The sequence below is a fragment of the Urocampus carinirostris genome, chromosome 15 (genome assembly GCF_059441175.1).
Source record: "Urocampus carinirostris isolate Australia breed hairy pipefish chromosome 15, RoL_Ucar_1.0, whole genome shotgun sequence".
NCBI lineage: Eukaryota > Metazoa > Chordata > Actinopteri > Syngnathiformes > Syngnathidae > Urocampus > Urocampus carinirostris.
In genome coordinates this window covers 3489547-3510590 of record NC_142363.1, presented here as the reverse complement: position 1 = coordinate 3510590, position 21044 = coordinate 3489547, and the positions used below count along the sequence as shown (strand labels likewise).

The 21044-nt window shown below is 39.9% G+C and overlaps 1 protein-coding gene across 1 annotated transcript in view; it reads left to right on the top strand.

Moving 5' to 3' along the window:
- babam2 (BRISC and BRCA1 A complex member 2) overlaps positions 1–21044 on the top strand; it is a 127093-nt gene that overhangs the window by 2317 nt on the left and 103732 nt on the right. The window contains exons 2-4 of the mRNA XM_088354212.1: positions 2421–2566; positions 3672–3748; positions 19953–20047. Of these exons, the coding sequence (XP_088210338.1) occupies positions 2430–2566; positions 3672–3748; positions 19953–20047 (309 nt within the window). The 5' untranslated portion in view covers positions 2421–2429. The remainder of the gene's footprint in view (positions 1–2420; positions 2567–3671; positions 3749–19952; positions 20048–21044) is intronic.

Sequence of the window (21044 nt, the reverse complement as noted above, 5' to 3'; positions counted from 1 at the left end):
TGAAGAGGTCTCTGAGGTGCTCCAAGTGTTCCTCTTCTGAGGAGCTGGCAACAAGGACGTCGTCCAGGTAGACGAACACAAAAGGCATGTCCCTGAGCACTGAATCCATCAGCCTTTGGAAGGACTGAGCGGCATTTTTCAGTCCGAACGGCATCCTGAGAAATTCGAACAACCCAAATGGAGTTATCACGGCCGTCTTCGGTATATCTGAGGGATGCACTGGCAGTTAGTGGTATCCCCGCACTAGGTCCACCTTGGAAAAGAGAAGTTTGCCCGCCAGGTGTGCAGAGAAGTCTTGAATGTGCGGGACTGGGTAACGGTCGGGCGTGGTAGCCTCGTTAAGGCGGCGATAGTCCCCGCATGGGCGCCAGCCACCGCCTGGTTTCGGGACCATGTGTAGTGGAGAGGCCCAGGGGCTGTCTGATCGGCGAATGATGCCGAGACGTTCCATGTTCGCAAATTCAGATTTAGCAGCTGCTAGTCTGTCTGGATTGAGTCGTCGGGCCCTGGCATGAACAGGGGGCCCCTTGGTCTCAATGTGGTGCTCAACCCCATGTCTGGTCGTGGAGGCTGAGAAGGTGGGCTTCGCCAGACTGGGGAATTCAGCGAGGAGCCGGTGGTAAATATCACCGTCCAAGAGAGAGCTGGACAGACCCTCAAAATTCCCTTTGTCGCGGACACACGCGAGAGAGGAGAAATTCAATGCGTCAACGAGGCGGCCATTTTTCACATCGACGAGTAATCCATTGGCACACAGAAAATCTTTTGGCCTGAGATGGCGTCCCGGATGAACAGTAGCCGGTTTCTTGCGCCTGCACTCACGGCCGCTACAGAGTGCAGGCCTTGAAGTTTCCCGTCGCGTTGGAGGTGCAAGGGGGACGGCACTTCTTGGCCTTGGACCCAAAACGTGCATGGTAGTAACACAGACCTGACACCTTCTGATCGTCAGTGGCCGCGCGTGCCTTGCTGGCTGGGGGCGTCGCACTTGATGGTGTGTAGGTGCGTGTAGGGGCCAGCACCTCATGTATGTATATATGCGTGGCCAGGAAAAACCGGTCCGCTTCCTCTGCCAATGCACGCGGATCTGTAATGGTTGTATTCGCAAGCGCCGTCTGGACATGCGGCGGCATGTGACGCAGAAACAGTTCAATGAAAAGAAAATTTGGCTCTTCGGTGCCAAGCAAGTTTAACATCATTTCCGTGTGATCCGATGGCTTACTGTCTCCTAAGCCCTGAATAGCAAGGAGGCGTCGAGCACGCTCAGAACGCGACAGTTCAAAGATTCTGAGGAGATATGCCTTCAGTCCCTTATATTTATCCAGTTCAGGAGGGGATGTGATGAAACTCACCGCTCTGGCTGCAGTTGAGCTCCCCAAAGCAGACACCACGTGGTAATAGCGAGAGTCATCATTAGTGATTCCGTGCAGGGCGAATTGAGCCTCTGCTTGTGCGAACCACGTTAACGCCGATGACTCCCAGAACTCGGGGAGCTTGAGAACGGGCGCGTATGCCATGACGGTATGCTCAGTATTATGCACAGCCTCGGAAACTTCCACGAGACTAACGTCGGGGTCACCAATGTAGCGAGCAGAGACTGGAGTCGTAGGCAGAGTGTCAAACAAAGGTGCCAACGAAAGCTGCTTTAATGACATTTAAACTTGCAATCACAAAACAAACACGAGAGTGGCTCGAGCCGGCCGAATTCAGAGTCCCCCTAGGAACTCGCTAACTAAACAATGGTTCCGTGGGTGAATTATGTAAAACCCACTACAAGGGACAGTTATCAGAAAACTAAAACTAAATGTTTTTGTTTGATTGCATTTTGGAGAGCTATCACATATTGTACTAAACCCGAGTTTTAACTTTTTATTCTGTTGCACATTTATTCATTTATTTTTTGTTTGTTTGTTTGTGTATTTATTCATTTAGTCATGCCCCTGTTAATAATAAAGGACAGTTATCAGAAAACTAAAAATATCAGTGTTAGTGTTTGAATGCATTGAAACATTTTGGAGTTCTGTACTATCACGTGTTGTACTAAACCTGAAATGGAACTTTTTATTCTCTTGCTCATGTATTTATTGGATTATTTTTGGGGGTTGTTTGTCTGTTTATTCATTCATTCATTCATCCAGTCCCCTATTAATGATAAGGGACGATTATCAGAAAACTAAAAATCTCAGTGCTGTTGTTTGATTGCATTGATTGGAGTACTATGAGGAATCCGTACTAAAAGCGAGACAGATCTTGTTATTTTGTTGTGTTTAAACATGGCACAAATAATTTGATAAAGGTGGCCATAAATGGCACTCTCAGATTTTTGCTCTTATTTCCCATCTGTTTTTATAGCGCACTTAACAAATGATTATCTCAAAATGCAACACTGAAGTTATTTTTACTTGTTTTTTATTTTCATTCAGGCAAATAAAATGAACAACATATCACCAGACGTTGCATTGCACAGGATTTCACCGGAGTTGCGACCCATGCTATGCAGTGTGGTTCAGAATGGCGGTGTGGGATTAGACTCCACTAATTGCCTCCGAGTTACTGATCTTAAAACTGGGTGAGGTTTCTGCTTCATATTAATTCTTACAGAATTATGCTGTTGATATTATTTTAAAATGAACGATCACTTTTACTTTACAAAGACTTCTGCTGATTTTGTGCCACTGCCACTATCATGTGATAACATTTTACCAACAATATTTAAATTGACATCATGCAAAAATTAAAATCCGTGAAATCTTTTCTGTGACCTGCTTCCAGTGTTGGGTGCGTTACTGAAAAACAGTAGATAGTTGCAGTTATTAGTTGCTTCATTTGAAAAATAATTCTGTTACCCCCTTAGATTATTAACACCCAAAAGTAGCGTGTTACCCAGAAAGTAACTATCTAGTTTCAAATTAACGTATATACTTGCATTTAAGCCAACGTCCTAAAAGAGCCACATCCATGGAAGCAGTAGACCCTTGTCTTGTGCAATCCTAAAGCTGGCAATCAAACACTGTTGTATCTGGGCTCAAACAACTCAAAAAGTTCCTTCTCCATTTGAGAGTACCGTCCAAAATGTTTTCTTGTTTTCCGGGCATGTTGTATTGCAAAAAAAAAAAAAATTACAGGTAAAAAGATTATGCCGTGCCTATTATTTCTTACTGGTCACACAACAGAATATTCGCTTACAAATGAGCCCCCTGATATGTATATATTTTTTATTTTATAGCTGTAAGTACTTCTTTGATGGGATTATGTATGATTGGAAAAAGATGTCCATTAGGTGAAATTCAGTGTTTATAGAATCAGTCGCAAGTGCTACTATTACACTACCACCTCCATTTAAAATTTCAATATAAAGTGGCGTTATGATATGGAGTTCCGTACTGCATCAGAAGTTAAGTGTCATTGTTTAGATTAATATGAGATAAATTTACTTTTTGTGTTTTTGTGTTTTGAGGTGCTGTTATGAATAGATGTTAATGATAGCTGAGTAGTGGGTTATTGTGGGATTATTATTTTATCAGTATGTCAATATCTTTGATAAAACGTAAAGGTTTTCTTCAAAATTAAAATTTAAGATTTTTACAATGTTTGTTTGAATTGAATATGTTTGCCTTTCAACAATCCACTGTCTTAGCTGTCACTTCATGGTGTCCTTTACTCTACATTTTCAGCTGTACATCTTTGACCCCTGGTCCTTGCTGTGATCGCTTCAAGCTTCATATCCCCTATGCTGGAGAAACCCTCAAATGTATGTATATTTGAAACAAGACAGTATTTCTGTTCTGACTTCATTTTTAAATTATTATCTTAATATAAATTAGGAATGACAGTTGTCTAAATATTTCCAGTGACACAAATGAAAACAGCAATCTAGGTATTGGACTATATACACTGGAGATCAAAGTTCAAAAATAATTTATAAACAATTGAATAATTCCGAAAAATTGGGCATTTTGTTGTGTCTATAACATGCTACTTCAACACTTTTTCACTAAATAGTTAATTTCAACAAAAAATGTATTTTGCAAAAAGTGCACTGATGAAAATTTGAGAACACTTTCAGGTGCCTCCCACTTAATTGTGCTAATCCAGCACATGGTGCTAATATCCTTGATTCTTAGTCAAACCACATTTAACTGACATTCTAAATGCCAGTTTCACTGACTTTGCAGTATAATGGGCCGTTCAACAGTGACTGAAAGCCTCCGATGAAACAAAAGAGATGCTTGTTTTGAGCCATAGCAAGACAAGTTGAATGTTCCAAATCTGTGATTTCAAGAATATTGAATCTTTACAAAACTACAAACTTATTCAAGTCACCCAAGAAGGCTGGTCGTCCACAGAAGACAAATGCAAAAGAGGACCGCTCACCACTGAGGATGTCAATGGGTAATCGTTTCCACACTGCAGCTGGAACTGCTCGCCATTTTAGTGCTGAACATGGTAAGGATCTTTCATGCCATACAGTGTCTTGCTGTTTAAGAGCATTTGGACTAAAGCCCCACACTGCAGTGACTTAACCTCTGATACGCAATAAAACAACAACTAAAAGCTAGACTTAGCTTTGCCGAGGAGCATGTTGTGTGGACAGAGTAGAACTGGTCCAGAGTTCACTTCAGTGATGAAAGCAAATTCAATTGACTTAAGTTTGATGGAAAGACACATTGGAGAAAGACTACAGATGTTTAAGATAAAGCCAGTGAAAGGTGGTGGAGGATGTGTAATGGTTTGGGGCTTATTTTGTGTTGTAGGAGTAGGGCCTCTTGTACAGCTACATGGCAGAGTGAATGCAAGTGTGCATCAGAACCTTCTTCAACAGCACTTGGTTCCTTACTTGCATTTGCCCAATCAGCCTGCAGTTTTCAATCAGGAGAATGCTCCATGTCACACAGCAAAACAGGTGATTTCTTTTAAGGTGAAAATATTGGATTAATGGCATGACCTACCCAGAGTCCTGATTTCAACCCAATTAAGAACCTTTGGAAAATCCTTGGTGACAAATATGATCAAGAAACTGTGGGGGAGACTGAAGGAAAAAAGACCAAAATCACACCAGAACAGTGTGAGAGACTAGAGATATCCTGTGGTAGCAGATGTGCTGAAGTCATTCACTGTAGAGGCCTGCACACTTCCTCTAATTACTGGCTGTTGTAACCTTCAGATTTTTTTTCCATCCCAAAGTCATTGTTCTCTAACTTTGATCAGTGTGTTTTCTAATTTTGATCAGTGCCTTTTCTGAAAAAATATACTTGTTTGTAAAATGCCTAATAGTCATTTTGTGAAAAAGGAGTTCTAGTACCATGATATATACACAGAATAAATCTCCTTTAATTGTGGAACAGCTGGCACATATCTCCATAGATAAAACAAAAGATACATATTTCTGTTTTTATATTTACTGTAATTCTTTTTACCCCCATTTTTAAACAATTTCACCTTGTACTGCTCTCAATTTTTTTCTGTAACTATCACTACAAAGGTAATATCCGACTAACGACCAGGATTGGTTCCGACCAACCAGTAGTAAAGCCAATATAATAGCGGCATCAGCTGCAGAAATGATATCTAGTTACCAAAGTGCAGTGGTAGATTGCTGTGCCAGCCAGTTACCAAAATGGTGGCACACGTTGCTGGGCTACTATGCACTGCAATGCCAGAGAGTGTATTAAAAGAAAAAAGGTAATTTTGTAGAAAAAATAGCATTTGCCCTCTGTGCTCGTAAGTCGGATGTTACTTGTATAAGTTTGATCAATCTATCATTAACGTTTTAAGAATTATAGGCAGTTTAAACCAGAGCAAATAATCAAAAATATTTTGGTCTTGGTAAAAAAAAGTATCATAAGAGAAAATGCTTTTATTAATAAAATGAAAAAACTATACCAGTTAACCTGCCTTTACAATGTCATTGTTTTTGAATATCTAGTTATTTCTCACGGCGACTTGCAAGTAAACAGAAAACAGGTGATTGTCATTCCTCTGTAGCATGTGAAATCTGTGCAGTTGTGTGCACCTTCCTGTGCTTAAACCTGAGGATGAATTCTTGTTTAATCAAGGATACAGAGCTGCAGGTAGATGTCTGTTTAATGGCCGTTTCTAGTGTGCTAAAGCATCATTAATTCAAAGCTAACTACCATCCACGCCAACACTTTCCTGGTACAACCAAGAACAATTTGTACATTTTTTCTTAGGCATAGTTGGTCTCTTGACCTTTCTTTACTACCCTGTTGACAGTTTTTGGGTTATATACTATGGATAACACAAACATAGTAGTTTACCCTCGCACAACCAAAGTAAGCCAGGATACTGTATACCACAGGTTTAATGGCAAATGCCTATGACAGGGCGCAAATAAATGCATGTAGACAAAAAGTGTTGGACGCTGCGGTATTAACTGCTTAGGGGCCGGTCACACAGCCGTTTGCGGCTGAATCACGGCCAGAAATTTCTGCCTGTGAGGCGGACGCTATTGGACGCTTTGAGATCGCCATACAGACAAGATACAGCAGTGCTTAACACGCGGTCGGAAATTTTTGCGCTGCTCAATTCTTTAGAGCGCGGGTACACAGCCTTTCACGGGCGTATCGAGGCTGAACCACGGCCAGAAATTTCTGGCCGTGAAGCAGACGCTGTTGGGCGCTGTTGGACGCTTAGAGACCGCCATATAGACGAGATACAGCAGTGCTTTACTCGCGGTCGGAAATTCACACGCGGTTGGCCGCGCGAAAAAGTTTTGAGCTGCTCAAAACTTTGAGCACGTGTTAACCGCGGGCGGCACACGAGGTAATGACGCGGAACGACGTGCTCTGGCCGCGGCCAGGGCGTGGTTACACATGGGTAGGACGGGAAATTTCAGCGGGTAATCGTGGGTGGAGCATGGTAATAGCATGTTCTGCGCCTGTATCGCGGTGTTATTACGTGAAATTAGCGTGTTACGCGTGTGACGGTCAAACGCCTTTCTCCGCGTATATACAGCGCGATTTGCCGAGCACACGTCAGTTGTGCTCGAGACATCAAGGGGTGGAAATGGATCTCCGTCACCGTAGTGATCTCGTCTTAATCCATTTTTATTTCTTGACATTTCTTTTCATTTCATAACAAGATAATAAAATAAAAATGAAAAACTATTACAATATTAACATATTGGCTTCTTCCGTGCCATAGCTTGAAATCTTGATCTTGAGCGGTTATGATTTCTAAAGCCCGGTGTTATGCCGAGAAATACATCCCTGCCGAGATTTGCATCCCCTCGCTACTACAACCACTTTTACCTCGTTTTATCTCACTTTTATATCACTTTTAGGGAATGTAATGGCCAACATATAACCAAAACCACTTCGTCTTGCATTTGTTGGGAATGTAATACAACTTAAACCATTCCGTCTTTGTTTTTGTTGTGAACGTAACCGAACGGTAATGCACACCGTATATAAAATCCTCCCCCCCTTGCGTGAACGCGCATTCTGCTGCGCTTCCAACAAAAGCGATCGTATTCTTTATAAAACGCTTATTAAAACAATAAAGCGAGCTAATTATAATAATTGGGAGATCCTAGTCTATATAACGCGTTTATTTAAACAATAAAGTGCGATCGTATTCTACAAAATGCGTTTGTTAACGCGGATGAAAAAGTCACCAAGGTCAATGCACGCTTCCAACAAAAGCGATCGCAGCAGAATGCGCGTTCACGCGAGGGGGGGGGGTTGCGTAGGAGTCGGAATTGGGCACAACACCGGCTCGGGAGCTTTTATACCCGTGGTCCACACGAAAAATGACGCTGAAATGACGCGATGAGGAAGCGGAACAGTCGCCGGCGTCTGTTTTGCGGGCATACCACCGATGAACAGCTGGTTGGCCAATTTTGCGCATTTTCCATCGCGGGCAACCACGGGCAAAAAAAACCCCGCAAAATTTTAGCCGTGATTCAGCCGCAAACGGCTGTGTGACCGGCCCCTTAGGTTGCAACTTTGATAAGCTCTTTTACACTTGGATCCAACCAACAGATAATACATCTACAATAGGTTATGTAATCAAGGTTCAAAAGAGAGGTTTCTTGTTGCCGTTTACATTGCAATTTTGTATTAGAACACTCCCAGATGTTATTAACATATCTTATTGAATGCTAACTTGTTACTCCCATTCAGTACATGAAAATGAAGATGTCTCCAAACCCATTCATTTTTTGGGACTATTCCTTTATTTGTATCTGCTTTAGAACAGTGATGTTTTTTGAAACAGCACACAACCTGAACAGTTTGTGGTTGCACACAATTCTTTGATTCAATATTTTTTTCTTCAGCTCTGTGTTTAATCAGTCAGGGAACAAATGCTTCAAGGATAGTTCTTGAGCACTTAAATTATGTTCTTGTGTCCAAAATGTAATATTACCTTTAAATTATAGATTAGATGATTGCCTATAGCCCGCCATTACAACACTCTAATCCAGGGGTCAGGATCTTTTTTGACCCAAAGAGGCATTAAAGCAAAATTCTGGGATGCTTTTTTTTTCTCTAGAGCGCCACACCATATGTTTTAAGACAAGACAAGTCATGTTTATTTGTATAGCCCTTAATCACAGAGTCTCAAAAGGCTGCACAGACCACAGATTACTGTAAACCACAGACTATTATGAATAGAATAGAATATACCTTTATTGTCATTGTTACAACATGGGATATATTGTGACAACGAAATTGGACGTGGCACTCCAGCTCTACATTTTACAGCGAGGTTATGACACCATACCCTGATCTAAAACCTACATGAGGGCAAATAATACACAGATATTATCAGGATAAAATACAGGTTATTCATACGCTATAGAATAGAAGTGTGTTTTAAGCTTAGATATAAACATTTCCACTGAGGTTGCGGATCGAATCTCAGGGGGAAGAGCATTCCACAGTACCAAGGCCCAAATGGAGAACGCTCTCGAACCTGCGTATCTCTTCTTGGCTCTTGGGATCACTAGTAGACCAAAATTCAACAAAACTAATATATATATATATATACAGGACTGTCTCAGAAAATTAGAATATTGTGATAAAGTTCTTTATTTTCTGTAATGCAATTAAAAAAACAAAAATGTCATACATTCTGGATTCATTACACATCAACTGAACTATTTCAAGCCTTTTATTATTTTAATATTGCTGAATTTGGCTTACAGCTTAAGAAAACTCAAAAATCCTATCTCAAAATATTAGAATATCATGAAAAAGTATACAAGTAGGCTATTCAACTAATCACCTGAATCATCTAATTAACTCGAAACACCTTGCGAGGGTTTCCTGAGCCTTAAAAACACTCAGCTTGGTTCAGTAAACTAAATCACAAGTATGGGGAAGACTGCTGATCTGACTGCTGTCCAGAGGACCATCATTGATACCCTCCATTAGGAGGGTAAGACACAAAAATAAATTTCTCAAAGAGCAGGCTGTTCACAGAGTGCAGTTTCAAAGCATATCCACAAAAAGTCTGTTGGAAGGGAAAAATGTGGCCAGAAACGCTGCACAACCAAGAGAGATGACCGCAGCCTTAACAAAATTGTGAAGAAGAGCCGCTTCCAGAATTTGGGGGAGCTTCAAAGACAGTGGGCTGAAGCTGGAGTCCAGGTATCAAAAGCCACAGTTCACAGACGTGTCCGGGAAATGGGCTACAATAGCCGTATTCCCATGGTCAAGCCACTTCTGAACTCAAGACAACGGAAGAAGCGTCTGACTTGGGCTATGGAGAAGAAGCACTGGACAGTTGCAGAGTGGTCCAAAGTCCTCTTTTCAGACGAAAGCAGGTTTTGCATTTCATTTGGAAGTCAAGGCGCCAGAGTCTGGAGAAAGGCTGGAGAGGAGCAAAATCCAAGTTGCTTGAAATCCAGTGTGAAGTTCCCACAGTCAGCAATGGTTTGGGGAGCCATGTCAGCTGCTGGTGTTGGTCCACTGTGTTTCATCAAGTCCAGAGTAAATGCAACTGTGTACCAAGAGATTTTAGAGCACTACATGCTTCCATCTGCTGAAAAGCTCTATGGACATGAGTATTTCATTTTCCAGCATGATCTGGCACCTGCCCACAGTGTCAAAACCACCAGTAACTGGTGCACTGACCATGGCATCACTGTCCTTGATTGGCCTGATAATTCCCCTGACCTGAACCCCATCGAGAATTTGTGGGGTATAGTTAAGAAGAAGATGAAAGACACCAGACCTACAAATGCAAATGAGCTGAAGGCCGCTATCGAAGCATCCTGGGCATCAATAACACCTCAGCAATGCCACAGGCTGATTGCCTTCATGCCACGCCGGATTGATGCAGTAATCCGTGCAAAAGGATTCCCAACCAAGTACTGAGTGCATCAATGGACATTTTCAAATGTTTGATTTAGTTTTGCTGTTATAAAATTATTTTTTTACTTGGTCTGAGGAAGTATTCTAATATTTTGAGATAGGATTTTTGAGTTTTTTTCAGCTGTAAGCCAAAATCAGCAATATTCAAATAATGAAAGGCTTGAAATAGTTCAGTTGATGTGTAATGAATCCAGAATGTATGACATTTTTGTTTTTTTAATTGCATTACAGAAAATAAAGGACTTTATCACAATATTCCAATTTTCTGAGACAGTCCTGTATATATAAAATATTTAAAATGCCAGAGCCTAGAATATCAACAAATATACACAGCATAGAATGTGTCTCCCCCTGATGTAATTTAAGATCATTGTGGCTAATTTTAACCGTAATGTATTTTGTAAATAATTGTTTTAAAACTAGGTGCGAGAAGTATAAGGATGTATTTAACGTCTGCGCAGAGTGCACTGGTTGAGAGAGGGAGGGTGACGTGCTGTATGTGCAGCGGTCTGCCCACCCTGACCACTCACCCAATCAAATCGCTCTGGGTGCTTGGCTGGCGTATTCGGATGTTTACAGTTTGTTCTGTGGGTTTTCATCATAAAGTGTTTCATCAGTAAATATGCATTGTTTAATGACCTTCCATATATGTGATACCACAAAGATGTACAGCCAGACAAAACAGGGTATTTTGGGGGCGGACCGTATTTGCTTGGAACATTTTAAAATAAATATCAACAATATTGTTGCACACAATCAATCTTTTTAACAGCCAAAACAATTGTCACGCTGTCCAGCCCCCGAACCCCAACCGCACAAAATAACGTGAAAGATGTAACCACACAACTTAGACTTATGGAAAAGTGGGTGTTTATTGTTTATTTTTGATATCTTAGTCATTGTTTATTTCTCAGTTTTTTTGTTTTTAATTTTAAAGTCATAATTCAATATTTGAAATACAAAAACACAATATTGCAGCTTATTATTACAACTTTGACTTCCTCCATCAACAATATCCAAACTTTGTCTAAATATACTGTATCTTTCATCGTGACCCTTCCAAGAAGGCTTGCAAATTGCACAGTCCTTTAGGGGACTGTCTTTCAAATGAATAATCGAATTAATTTCATATTTATACTTTTAGTTTTGTTCACAATACATTTGGATATTGAATCATATATCCAAGGCACACTACAGATGTGGCCTTGTTCAGATACCTCACTAAAACTCTTCATTGGGTACCATATAAAGGGCCCTCAATGTTTGGAGATCTCTATTGTGGTTTCACTGATTACTTGCAAAACATTAGTTATACAACGCTCAACAATGATTGGTTCATGTTGTTCTTCACGACTGAAACTAGCTTCTTCAGTGTTCTCGTTTGCTCGCGTCCCTGCGTCCTAGACGCATCATTTTTGCTGGGGAAGCATAGTGTCAAATCAACGTGCGTCCCCGGGACGCAACTTTTTTGACACAAAATTGTCATTATTACCCGATTACTTTTATTTTTAACAAATATTTACCGCACTCTAAACTTTTCGTCAGGCAGATCCGGCAGATGTTGTTTTGGTCTCGCGGTTCGAGTTTTCGTCTGCACGCCGATCTCGGCCAACACGATATCGTTGCTTCAAGATTACGTCATTGTTGTGGTGGTTGCCGTCGGGTGAAGGTTAAGTACGCATTCCTGTCAACCTGTACATTTTTGCCATACAAAGTACGTTTATTATGCATTTTAAGACGTGTACGACGTTCAAGCAAATCTGTACGGAAAAACGCAAATTTGTCAAATATGGGTACCATCCGGAATACATCGACTATCACAAAACAGCAAATCAATCAAGTCAAACGAGTTCGAGTTGTGTAGTGAAAGTCCGTCCCTTTTTAGAGAACCGGCTTTTTCGGCCCAACTCATTAAAGAGAGCCGGCTCTCAAACGGCTCACTTGCTTTGATGCATTATATTACTATACGAATTATTATGTTGTATAGAAAAGTTAAGAAAAGTGTAAAAGGAGAAAATGAAAATAGACAGATTTGTGGTTATCCCTTTAATCAATATATTACCAAAAATAATTTAATGCAGAAAATGAATTAATAATTTGAATAAGAAAATGTATTATTCTACTTAATCATATTTGCATGTATTTTTTTCCTTCTACAGTGAACGTCCAAGCTACTTAATTTTTGAACTTTTTTTTTATAATAAACCTCATTCATGTCGAGCAACTCAGTGTCTCACAACAACATGTTCATTACAATATATGATATAAGGAAACACATGTACAATATAACATGTTAAACTACATAAACACGTTTGAAAAAATATATGGTGTAAGATTTTTTTGTATTTTGTAAGGGAAAGTATGACAGTTTGTAAGTGCATGGAGCCGTGGAGGTTGACAGGTATGAGTATGCCTCCGAAAAAACAGTTAGTGTTAGGTGAAAATCAACACAAAATTGGTCATTTCTTCAGTGTCAGTAATACGTCGAAACATAATGCAGAAAGTGATAACAACGGCAATAATTCGGGCACGAAAAAAGAGAATTCTTCGAAGATCGCGGAGGCAAGGAAAACACTTGTGTTGAAGCGAACGGTTCGACGAAAGATAATAAATAAAAGAATACTCCTAGCAAGAAAAGGACTTTTCTGCCAAAATAGACTAAATTATATTCCTGGTAACCCAATGAGGAGGATGATAATGGATTGGACCTTGAGAAGGCATTACAACTGTGGCGGGACAGCAAACCACGAAGAATATATGAACTGAAAAATCTGAAATGATAACTGCTTTGTATTACCAATTAACTGTGATGTTAAAAATTGCAAGAATATATAAACTAATATTTCAGCAATATTATTTTGTATAATGTACAATATTTTTGTGAACTGAAAAATCTTGAAGTGATAACTGATTTGTATTACCAATAAACTGTGGTGATAACACTAAAATATTGGGGACCCATAGACCTTTGTTGGGACCCATAGATTTTTGAGCATGCGAGTCCCCGGGACCCATCACTTTTCAGAGGTAAAATGAACACTGCTTCTTAATTAACAAAGATGTCATTGAATGGTTCTATAAACTAGTCCGTGTTAGTACTGTACAAGGTTTTGGGATATATTTCAAGCAAAACGGCTGAAATGTACAGTTAATTAGAGGCAATTTAAACGGTTACATTTGCAAGATGACCCTTATTTAAGGGCCCGGTCACGCAGCCGTTTGCGTCTGTATCGCGGGTAAAATGTTGCGATTTTTTTTTTTTTTTTTTTTTTTTTTTTTTTGGGTTGCCCGCGATGGAAAATGCGCAAAATTGGCCAACCCGCTGTTCATCGGTGGTATGCCCGCAAAACAGACGCCGGCGACTGTTCCGCTCCCTCATCGCGTCATTTCCGCGTTATTTCCGTGTGTGGACCACGGGTATAAAAGCTGCCGAGCCGGTGTTATGCCGAGAAATGCCGAGATTTGCATCCCCTCGCTACTACAACCACTTTAACCTCGTTTTATCTCACTTTTAGGGAATTTAATGGCGAACATATAACCAAAACCACTTCGTCTTGCATTTGTTGGGAATGTAATACAACTTAAACCATTCCGTCTTTGTATTTGTTGTGAATGTAATCGAACGGTAATGCACGCCGTATACAAACCACTTTTGAGCAGGTAACATGTTTATTTTGCCTTTTTCTATTCAAATCGCTCGTATTGAAACTGTTATGCACTCTACCATAAAGCTTATTTCTGCATAATAAGCTTTACGGTAGAGTGCATAACAGTTCTCAAAAGTGATTTATATACGGTGTGCATTACCGTTCGATTACGTTCACAACAAAAACAAAGACGGAATGGTTTATGTTGTATTACATTCCCAACAAATGCAAGACGAAGTGGATTTGGTTATATGTTCGCCATTACATTCCCTAAAAGTGATATAAAAGTGAGATAAAACGTGGTAAAAGTGGTTGTAGTAGCGAGGGGATGCAAATCTCGGCAGGGATGCATTTCTCGGCATAACACCGGGCTGTAGAAATCATAACCGCTCAAGACACAGTCCCGTGAAGATCAAGATTTCAAGCTACGGCACCGAAGAAGCCAATATGTTATTATTGTAATAGTTTTTCATTTTTATTTCATTATCTTGTTATGAAATGAAAAGAAATGTCAAGAAATAAAAATGGATTAAGACGAGGTCACTACGGTGACGGGGATCCATGTTCACCCCTTGACGTCTCGAGCACAACTGACGTGTGCTCGGCAAATCGCGCTGTATATACGTGGAGAAAGGCGTTTGACCGTCACACGCGTAACACGCTAATTTCACGTAATAACACCGCGATACAGGCGCAGAGCATGCTATGACCGTGCCCCACCCACGATTACCTGCTGAAATTTCGCGTCCTACCCACGTGTAACCACGCCCTGGCCGCGGCCATCGCACGTCGTTCCGCGTAATTTCCGCGTCATTGCCTCGTGTGTACCACGTGTGCCGCCCGCGGCCAACACGTGGTCTAAAGTTTTAAGCAGCGCAAAACTTTTTCGCGCTGCCAACTGCGTGTGAATTTCCAACCGCGTGTAAAGCACTGCTGTATCTCGTCTGTATGGCGATCTCAAAGCGTCCAACAGCGACTGCTTCACAGGCAGAAATTTCTGGCCGTGATTCAGCCTCGATAAGCCTGTGAAAGGCTGTGTGACCGGGCCCTAAAGTTTTGAGCAGCGCAAAACATTTTTTCGCGCTGCCAACCTCGTGTGAATTTCCGACCGCGTGTAAAGCACTGCTGTATCTCGTCTGTATGGCGATCTCAAAGCGTCCAACAGCGTCTGCTTCACAGGCAGAAATTTCTGGCCGTGATTCAGCCTCGATACAGACGCAAACGGCTGTGTGACCGGCCCTAAGATTTGGTATGCATCCACTACTTCTGAAGAAGTCACATAAAAGTTACCCTCCTTTTTTCAAATTGTCTTTAACAGATCAAAATTCACATGTATGCTATTCGTTCATGGTTTTGGCATTATTCATTTTAATTTAATGTTTTGCTTTCCAAAATATAATTTGAAAATAGTCATATTCAAGCTTGGGGAGTTACAGAATACATGTTATGGCGTCACATTAACAAAATGTAATTATTCTGTGAAAAAAAAACCCTGATGAAATTACCGGTAGAAGTAGTTAAAATAAGGATTCTTTTGCCAGATAAATTGTATTTAAAACATTTTTACATACAAATAATTAACTGATAGACGAATTGTGCCTATAATTTCAATGACTGACACTAAAGAGACAGGAGCCTACACACAACTTCATGTTTGTCACATCGTGTTGCAGGTAAAAGCACTTTTCTCTGCGTTTGTATTTTATTTCTTCTTCAACTAATTTTATTGATTTGGCTCAAGCCTGCACTCTGGGAAGCTTGCATACATTCTTCGTATGGGGACCATGCAGCGCAGTTGCGCGCTCGTAATGCGTTCAGTGACATTTAGGCCCAATCCCATTCCTCTCACTTGGCCCTGAGAACCCTCCAGTGAGGTCCCTCCATAGGGAAGTCCTCTCGGTGAGTGGAGTGCAAAGTGAAGATTGTTCCCTAAGAAATGGGACGGGACTTGCAAGGTTCCACCCCAGTCCAGTAGATGGCCGTAATACGAATTGGCTGTAGACCTCAGTGACGTATTGGCCTACGTGATATGTAAACAACTTGAGTCTCAACCTGTAGTGTGGCAGTTGGAGAGTCCGTGCGACGTTAAAAATGCCCGCTACGGTTGTGTTATTACCGATGGCCTGGAAGAACATCACCTTTTCCGTGTCAACGGAGGAGAAATGCGCGATATTGAAGACTGCTTTGGCGCTATGTAGCACTGATTCATCTTTACAAGGTACGTCCACTCATTAAAAAAAAAAAAAGAACCCCGTTCGGTCAAATACAGTAAGGGTTAACGTACAACGCACGTTCACATAATACCCTATGTTTGTGTAGACATAAATGACAACCTACTTATTAGTATCTTAATGCCATGTTATGACACAGAAGGGGTCTTTAATGTGTGACAAGATGAAAAGTAAACAAACACAAGAACAGTCCACCTGACCCTCAAGCTGACATGATCGTCACCAAACTTCCGTGTATGACCCAAACACCTTAGTTCATAAGGAATTTAATTCAGAAGAGTTGTCATTGGATATAAAAAAAGATCATTTCTACATTTTTTCATGATGTATACCTCACAGTAAAAGCTGTCCTTTTCTTTTCTATGCCCACATTTATGTCCAAATTGTTTATCTTATCTTTTGTGTTCCAGAGTAGCCATCCCATAAGCTTGGACAGGAATGTTCCCATCTTGTGCTTATGGTTCGATGTGGAGTCAGAACTCATTCAGGACTAAAGGTTGAGCAAGAAGGTCTTGTGGGCCCTGCAGGAGCTGCTGAAGAGGGAACAGGACCATGGCTTGAGGTCCTGATCTACGTGTACAGGCTGGCCCACGGTCTGTCGAACCGTGTGGTGTCATGGGTCTTCAGTGTTCCCAGGTCCACCGTACACAGAATTGTCCACAGTTAATATGGAACAAATTGCCCAAAAGCCATGTTTCAGGCTCTGGAACTCAGACCCACATTTGCATCCTGTGCTTTTCTGCATTACTATTCAATAAACGTCTTTATTTTGAGTAACACCTTGGTGGTTCATTTCATAACGATGTGACATACTGTGTGTGAACTATGTGACTGTTGGACAGAAAACAAATCACTCTGGGTTAAATAATAGTTTACTTTCAGAAAAAACAAACTTACATTGGGCCGAAATACATAATAGTAAATAAATAATGTGTCACAAAATGTAACAAAAATATACCAATACTTCCATAAAACTCGAAAACACAAACTGGAACTTCATTGAATTCTTAATAAAATATTTTACTTTTATAAAATAAAGGGAAACATTGCAGAGATGTCACTGTTCTGGAAATTTGTCCACAACCTTCCCAAAAGGGATCGGGAACCACTCAGTTTTGGCCTCAGTTTCCTAGTGCCTTTTTCTTCACTCTGCCAGACTCCTCTTTCAAAAAGTCAAGGAGTGTAACGTGCTCCCTTTTTTTTCTGGGTGATTTGGGGTTTGGCGCCGGATTGGAAGATGCTGACGACGTGCCCGGTGGTGTGGATGGTGTGGTAGCTGTGATGGTGGCCAGCCCTTCCACGGGACGTTCTACATTGGCCTTTAGGTTGGGTGGAAAAAACAAGAATTACTTAATGTTGGTGTATTGTACAAAAACAACTGTGTATAGGATACTGAACAAGTTGATTTGAGACACGAAATTATAGGAGGTGTTCTGGATAATTATTTGATAGTGAATAGATACACAAACCTGACATGTTATTCTTATGGCTGTAAGAGCTTTCTATTGGCCAGCATCACATATGCTTTAGAATTGTCTCTACATTTGGACAACATTTTGAGAAGGTAATTAGTTTTTTTAATATGTGTTTACAGATAAGGCAGTGGACTATGTCATAGTTATTAGTTTCATCTGTATTTCCACGTGAAATTCGGAGACATTACTCATGATGCATGATGAAACCTAATGCATTCTGATCTCACATGAAACATTTTCTAAATAAAACACAACACCCGAAATTGTGTGCAGAACGTTATATTGTGTCTATGCTCCTTTAGCGACTGGCCATGTAGATGTAAAAGCACGACTCGTTTAAGATAAAAACAGGGATAGGCTGAACCGTGATTTTCTGCAGTTATCCAACTCTACGGTTGAAGAGTTGTTTGTGGCTCCCTCGGTAAATTTGTGCAGTTTAAAGTAGCGATTTTGCAATGTTCATGTTTTATCGCAAAATACGAATTTCTATTGCATTTACGTCTAACTAAGATATCTCAATATATTTCGTTGCAAATACATGCGTAGTTGTGGAAAACTACTTACATTTGTGCGGTTCCTTTCCAGCCATGTTTGTTGATATTGAGAATTCGCAAAACCTTCAGGGTAGTCACTTCGCTCCAAGTGAGGTACCGACCTCCCTCGATCTGAAGTGGTTATGTCATGGGTTGAGGGCACTTCTCCCTCGGTCTTGAGAGTATTGGGACACATCCCATTTTCACGTGAACGCGCAAAACCGAGTGACTAGGGCAAATAGCGAGTGAAAGTGAGAAGAATGGGATGCAGCCTTAGTGAATTTGAATGATTGTCTTCTTTTTGTATTTTCCAGTTAACTGTTGTTCAAAATCCACTATACAATCACTGTGTTGTGATGTTGTGAGAATATTTTACCTAGCCTCGTAAATCTGAATATTGTCGAGAGGTTTGGCATCCTCATAAAATTGTAACTTGGACACAAGACATCACCGGGTTTGTTCAAAACTAAAACAACTGTAATTACGTGGTTAAAATTTGAGCACTTTCTTGTAGGATTTTTTTGGAGTATTATAAGCTACTACCTGAACTTGGTTTCCTCTAATTCTTTTTCAAGTTTACATTGTTCATTTATCTTAAGCAAAATGTTGTAATTTTTTTTTTACATTATATTCATTTTGTCTTTTATTAGATTATTTGGTATTGGAGTATTCCAAATGTTATCATTACATTATTGCAATGTTATAGTATTTGGATTTAATTTTTAACATGTAAGTAGTATCTGTATGTAATTACATTTTTATAGTACTCTGGGTGTATAGGCTTTTTATATCCACTGCTTGTTTGCTTGACTTCAAGCTTCCAATATATCGTATTCTGTTTTTAACCAATGGAAATTTGCAACCGAACAATAGTCTGTCTCTTCCTGCTTTGTCCAGGGTGACTAATAAAAGAGGAACTTAACAGATTTGTAGCACATGAATAGAATAGTACAATAATATATCAGAACATTGTGATCCTGCATTATCAACCCCTTATGTGATCGTGATGAATTTGTGTGATTTGTATTAGACCACATATTCTGTAAAATTTGTTTGAGAAATTGGTGTAATTCCATTTTATTTCATACTATTTATGTATGCATCCAGATTATTTTACCAGGGTTGGCTGTCTTCGTGTATAAATGTCAAGTTGGCTCATTACTTTAGGTGCCTAAATCAAAAAAGCCTATGGCTCAAATCCAAGTCATGCGGAAAAAACAACTTTTTAAAAATACATTTATGTCACTCAGCCGTCATGTTTAATGACCTTAATGTTGTTTTTGTTTTCCCTGTCAAAATCATTCATCTATTCATCAATTTTCAGCACCACTTACACTCAGATACACTTTAAATGCTCTTATTGAGATGTGTTATTATTCCATGTTATTTACACATCAGTTACCTTCTTTTAATCGGACAATTATCTTTCTCCTTCTAGTACCTATCATCTACCATACCGCACCAACTTTATTTAAACATTTTGTAATTTATTTAATATTCCCTTTTGTAAAGTACTCTTGAATTGTTCATTTTAGCTTTCAAGAGTTTCATTTCTTGCTTGAAAGAACAGCAATGAACAAGAGTTATGTTATCACCCCTCGGAAACGTTCTCCTGAAGCTTGAGATTATTGCCAATTTCCGTTTTCTAAGTTAAAAGGCAAAAAAAGAAGAGATTTCTACTCTATAAGTTCTTAAGATAATCTTTTTTCATCTTCTTTTCTCTCCCCAGGGGATATTATATTTAATGCCCACTATCCGGAACTGCCCCCAGATTTTATTTTTGGCGACGATGCAGAGTTTCTCCCCGAACCTTCAAAATTACCGGTGAGTAAACTCTTAGTGTTAGGTATGTAATCGAACAGAAACTTAGTTGTTTTTAATTGGTTTACCTCATTATATTCTATGACAAGAAATTTTCACCTAGTCAATTCAAGTCACATATATTTGTATAGTCCTCAACCACACAAAAGTATCAAAGGACTGCATAGGCAACAATTGCAACATCCCCGGATCCACTCTTTTATTCAAACTTGGTTCCAATTATTCTTGAATTATTTCTAGGAATGGAATCAATCATCCAAAAACAATCGGTTCAAGATTGATTCCCAAATGTTTTAAAAATAATTCAATGCAACAATGTTTTATTCATATTTTTTCATTAAATTAGCCTTAAATATTTGTTTGGTCAGTTTAGTTTAGTTTCTGGGACCAAAGTGTTGTTTTCCCCCATTTTAGTGGAGGGCTAGCAACAACTGACTGATTGCAGGTATTCATTTCCTACTTGGTTTCCCAATACACAGCTTTGCTAGAAGTGGGTGTTTTGCATTAGACTGGGCATCAGTTGTAAAAAACGTGATGACAGATCATTGGTGTGAGTTGCTTAGTGACTCCTTTCTCAGGTTTAGATTAATATACTTGTATAAGTCTCCTCTCAATTACCCAGTCTAAATGGTGCCCAGTATTTGCTATCTTCTTTTGTCACTCGCATGATTTTTTTTAAATGCATAAAAAATGCTGAACAAATCTTTATCAGTTGCCTTGTTTGTTTACCGTAAATTCCGGACTATAGAGCGCACCTGATTATAAGCCGCACCTACCACATTTTAAGAAGAAAAACGATTTTGTACTTACACAAGCCGCACATGTATATAAGCCGCATGCGCCCACATTAAACAAATGTAACACAAACACAAAATTAACCCAGACCCAACTTTAAGTCCCGCAATTGAAACTGAATGTCCTTCATTAAAGTACCCAGTCCAAGAATCACAGCCGGCAAAATTAACGGAAAATGATACCGGTACTTAAGGTTTGATGCAGA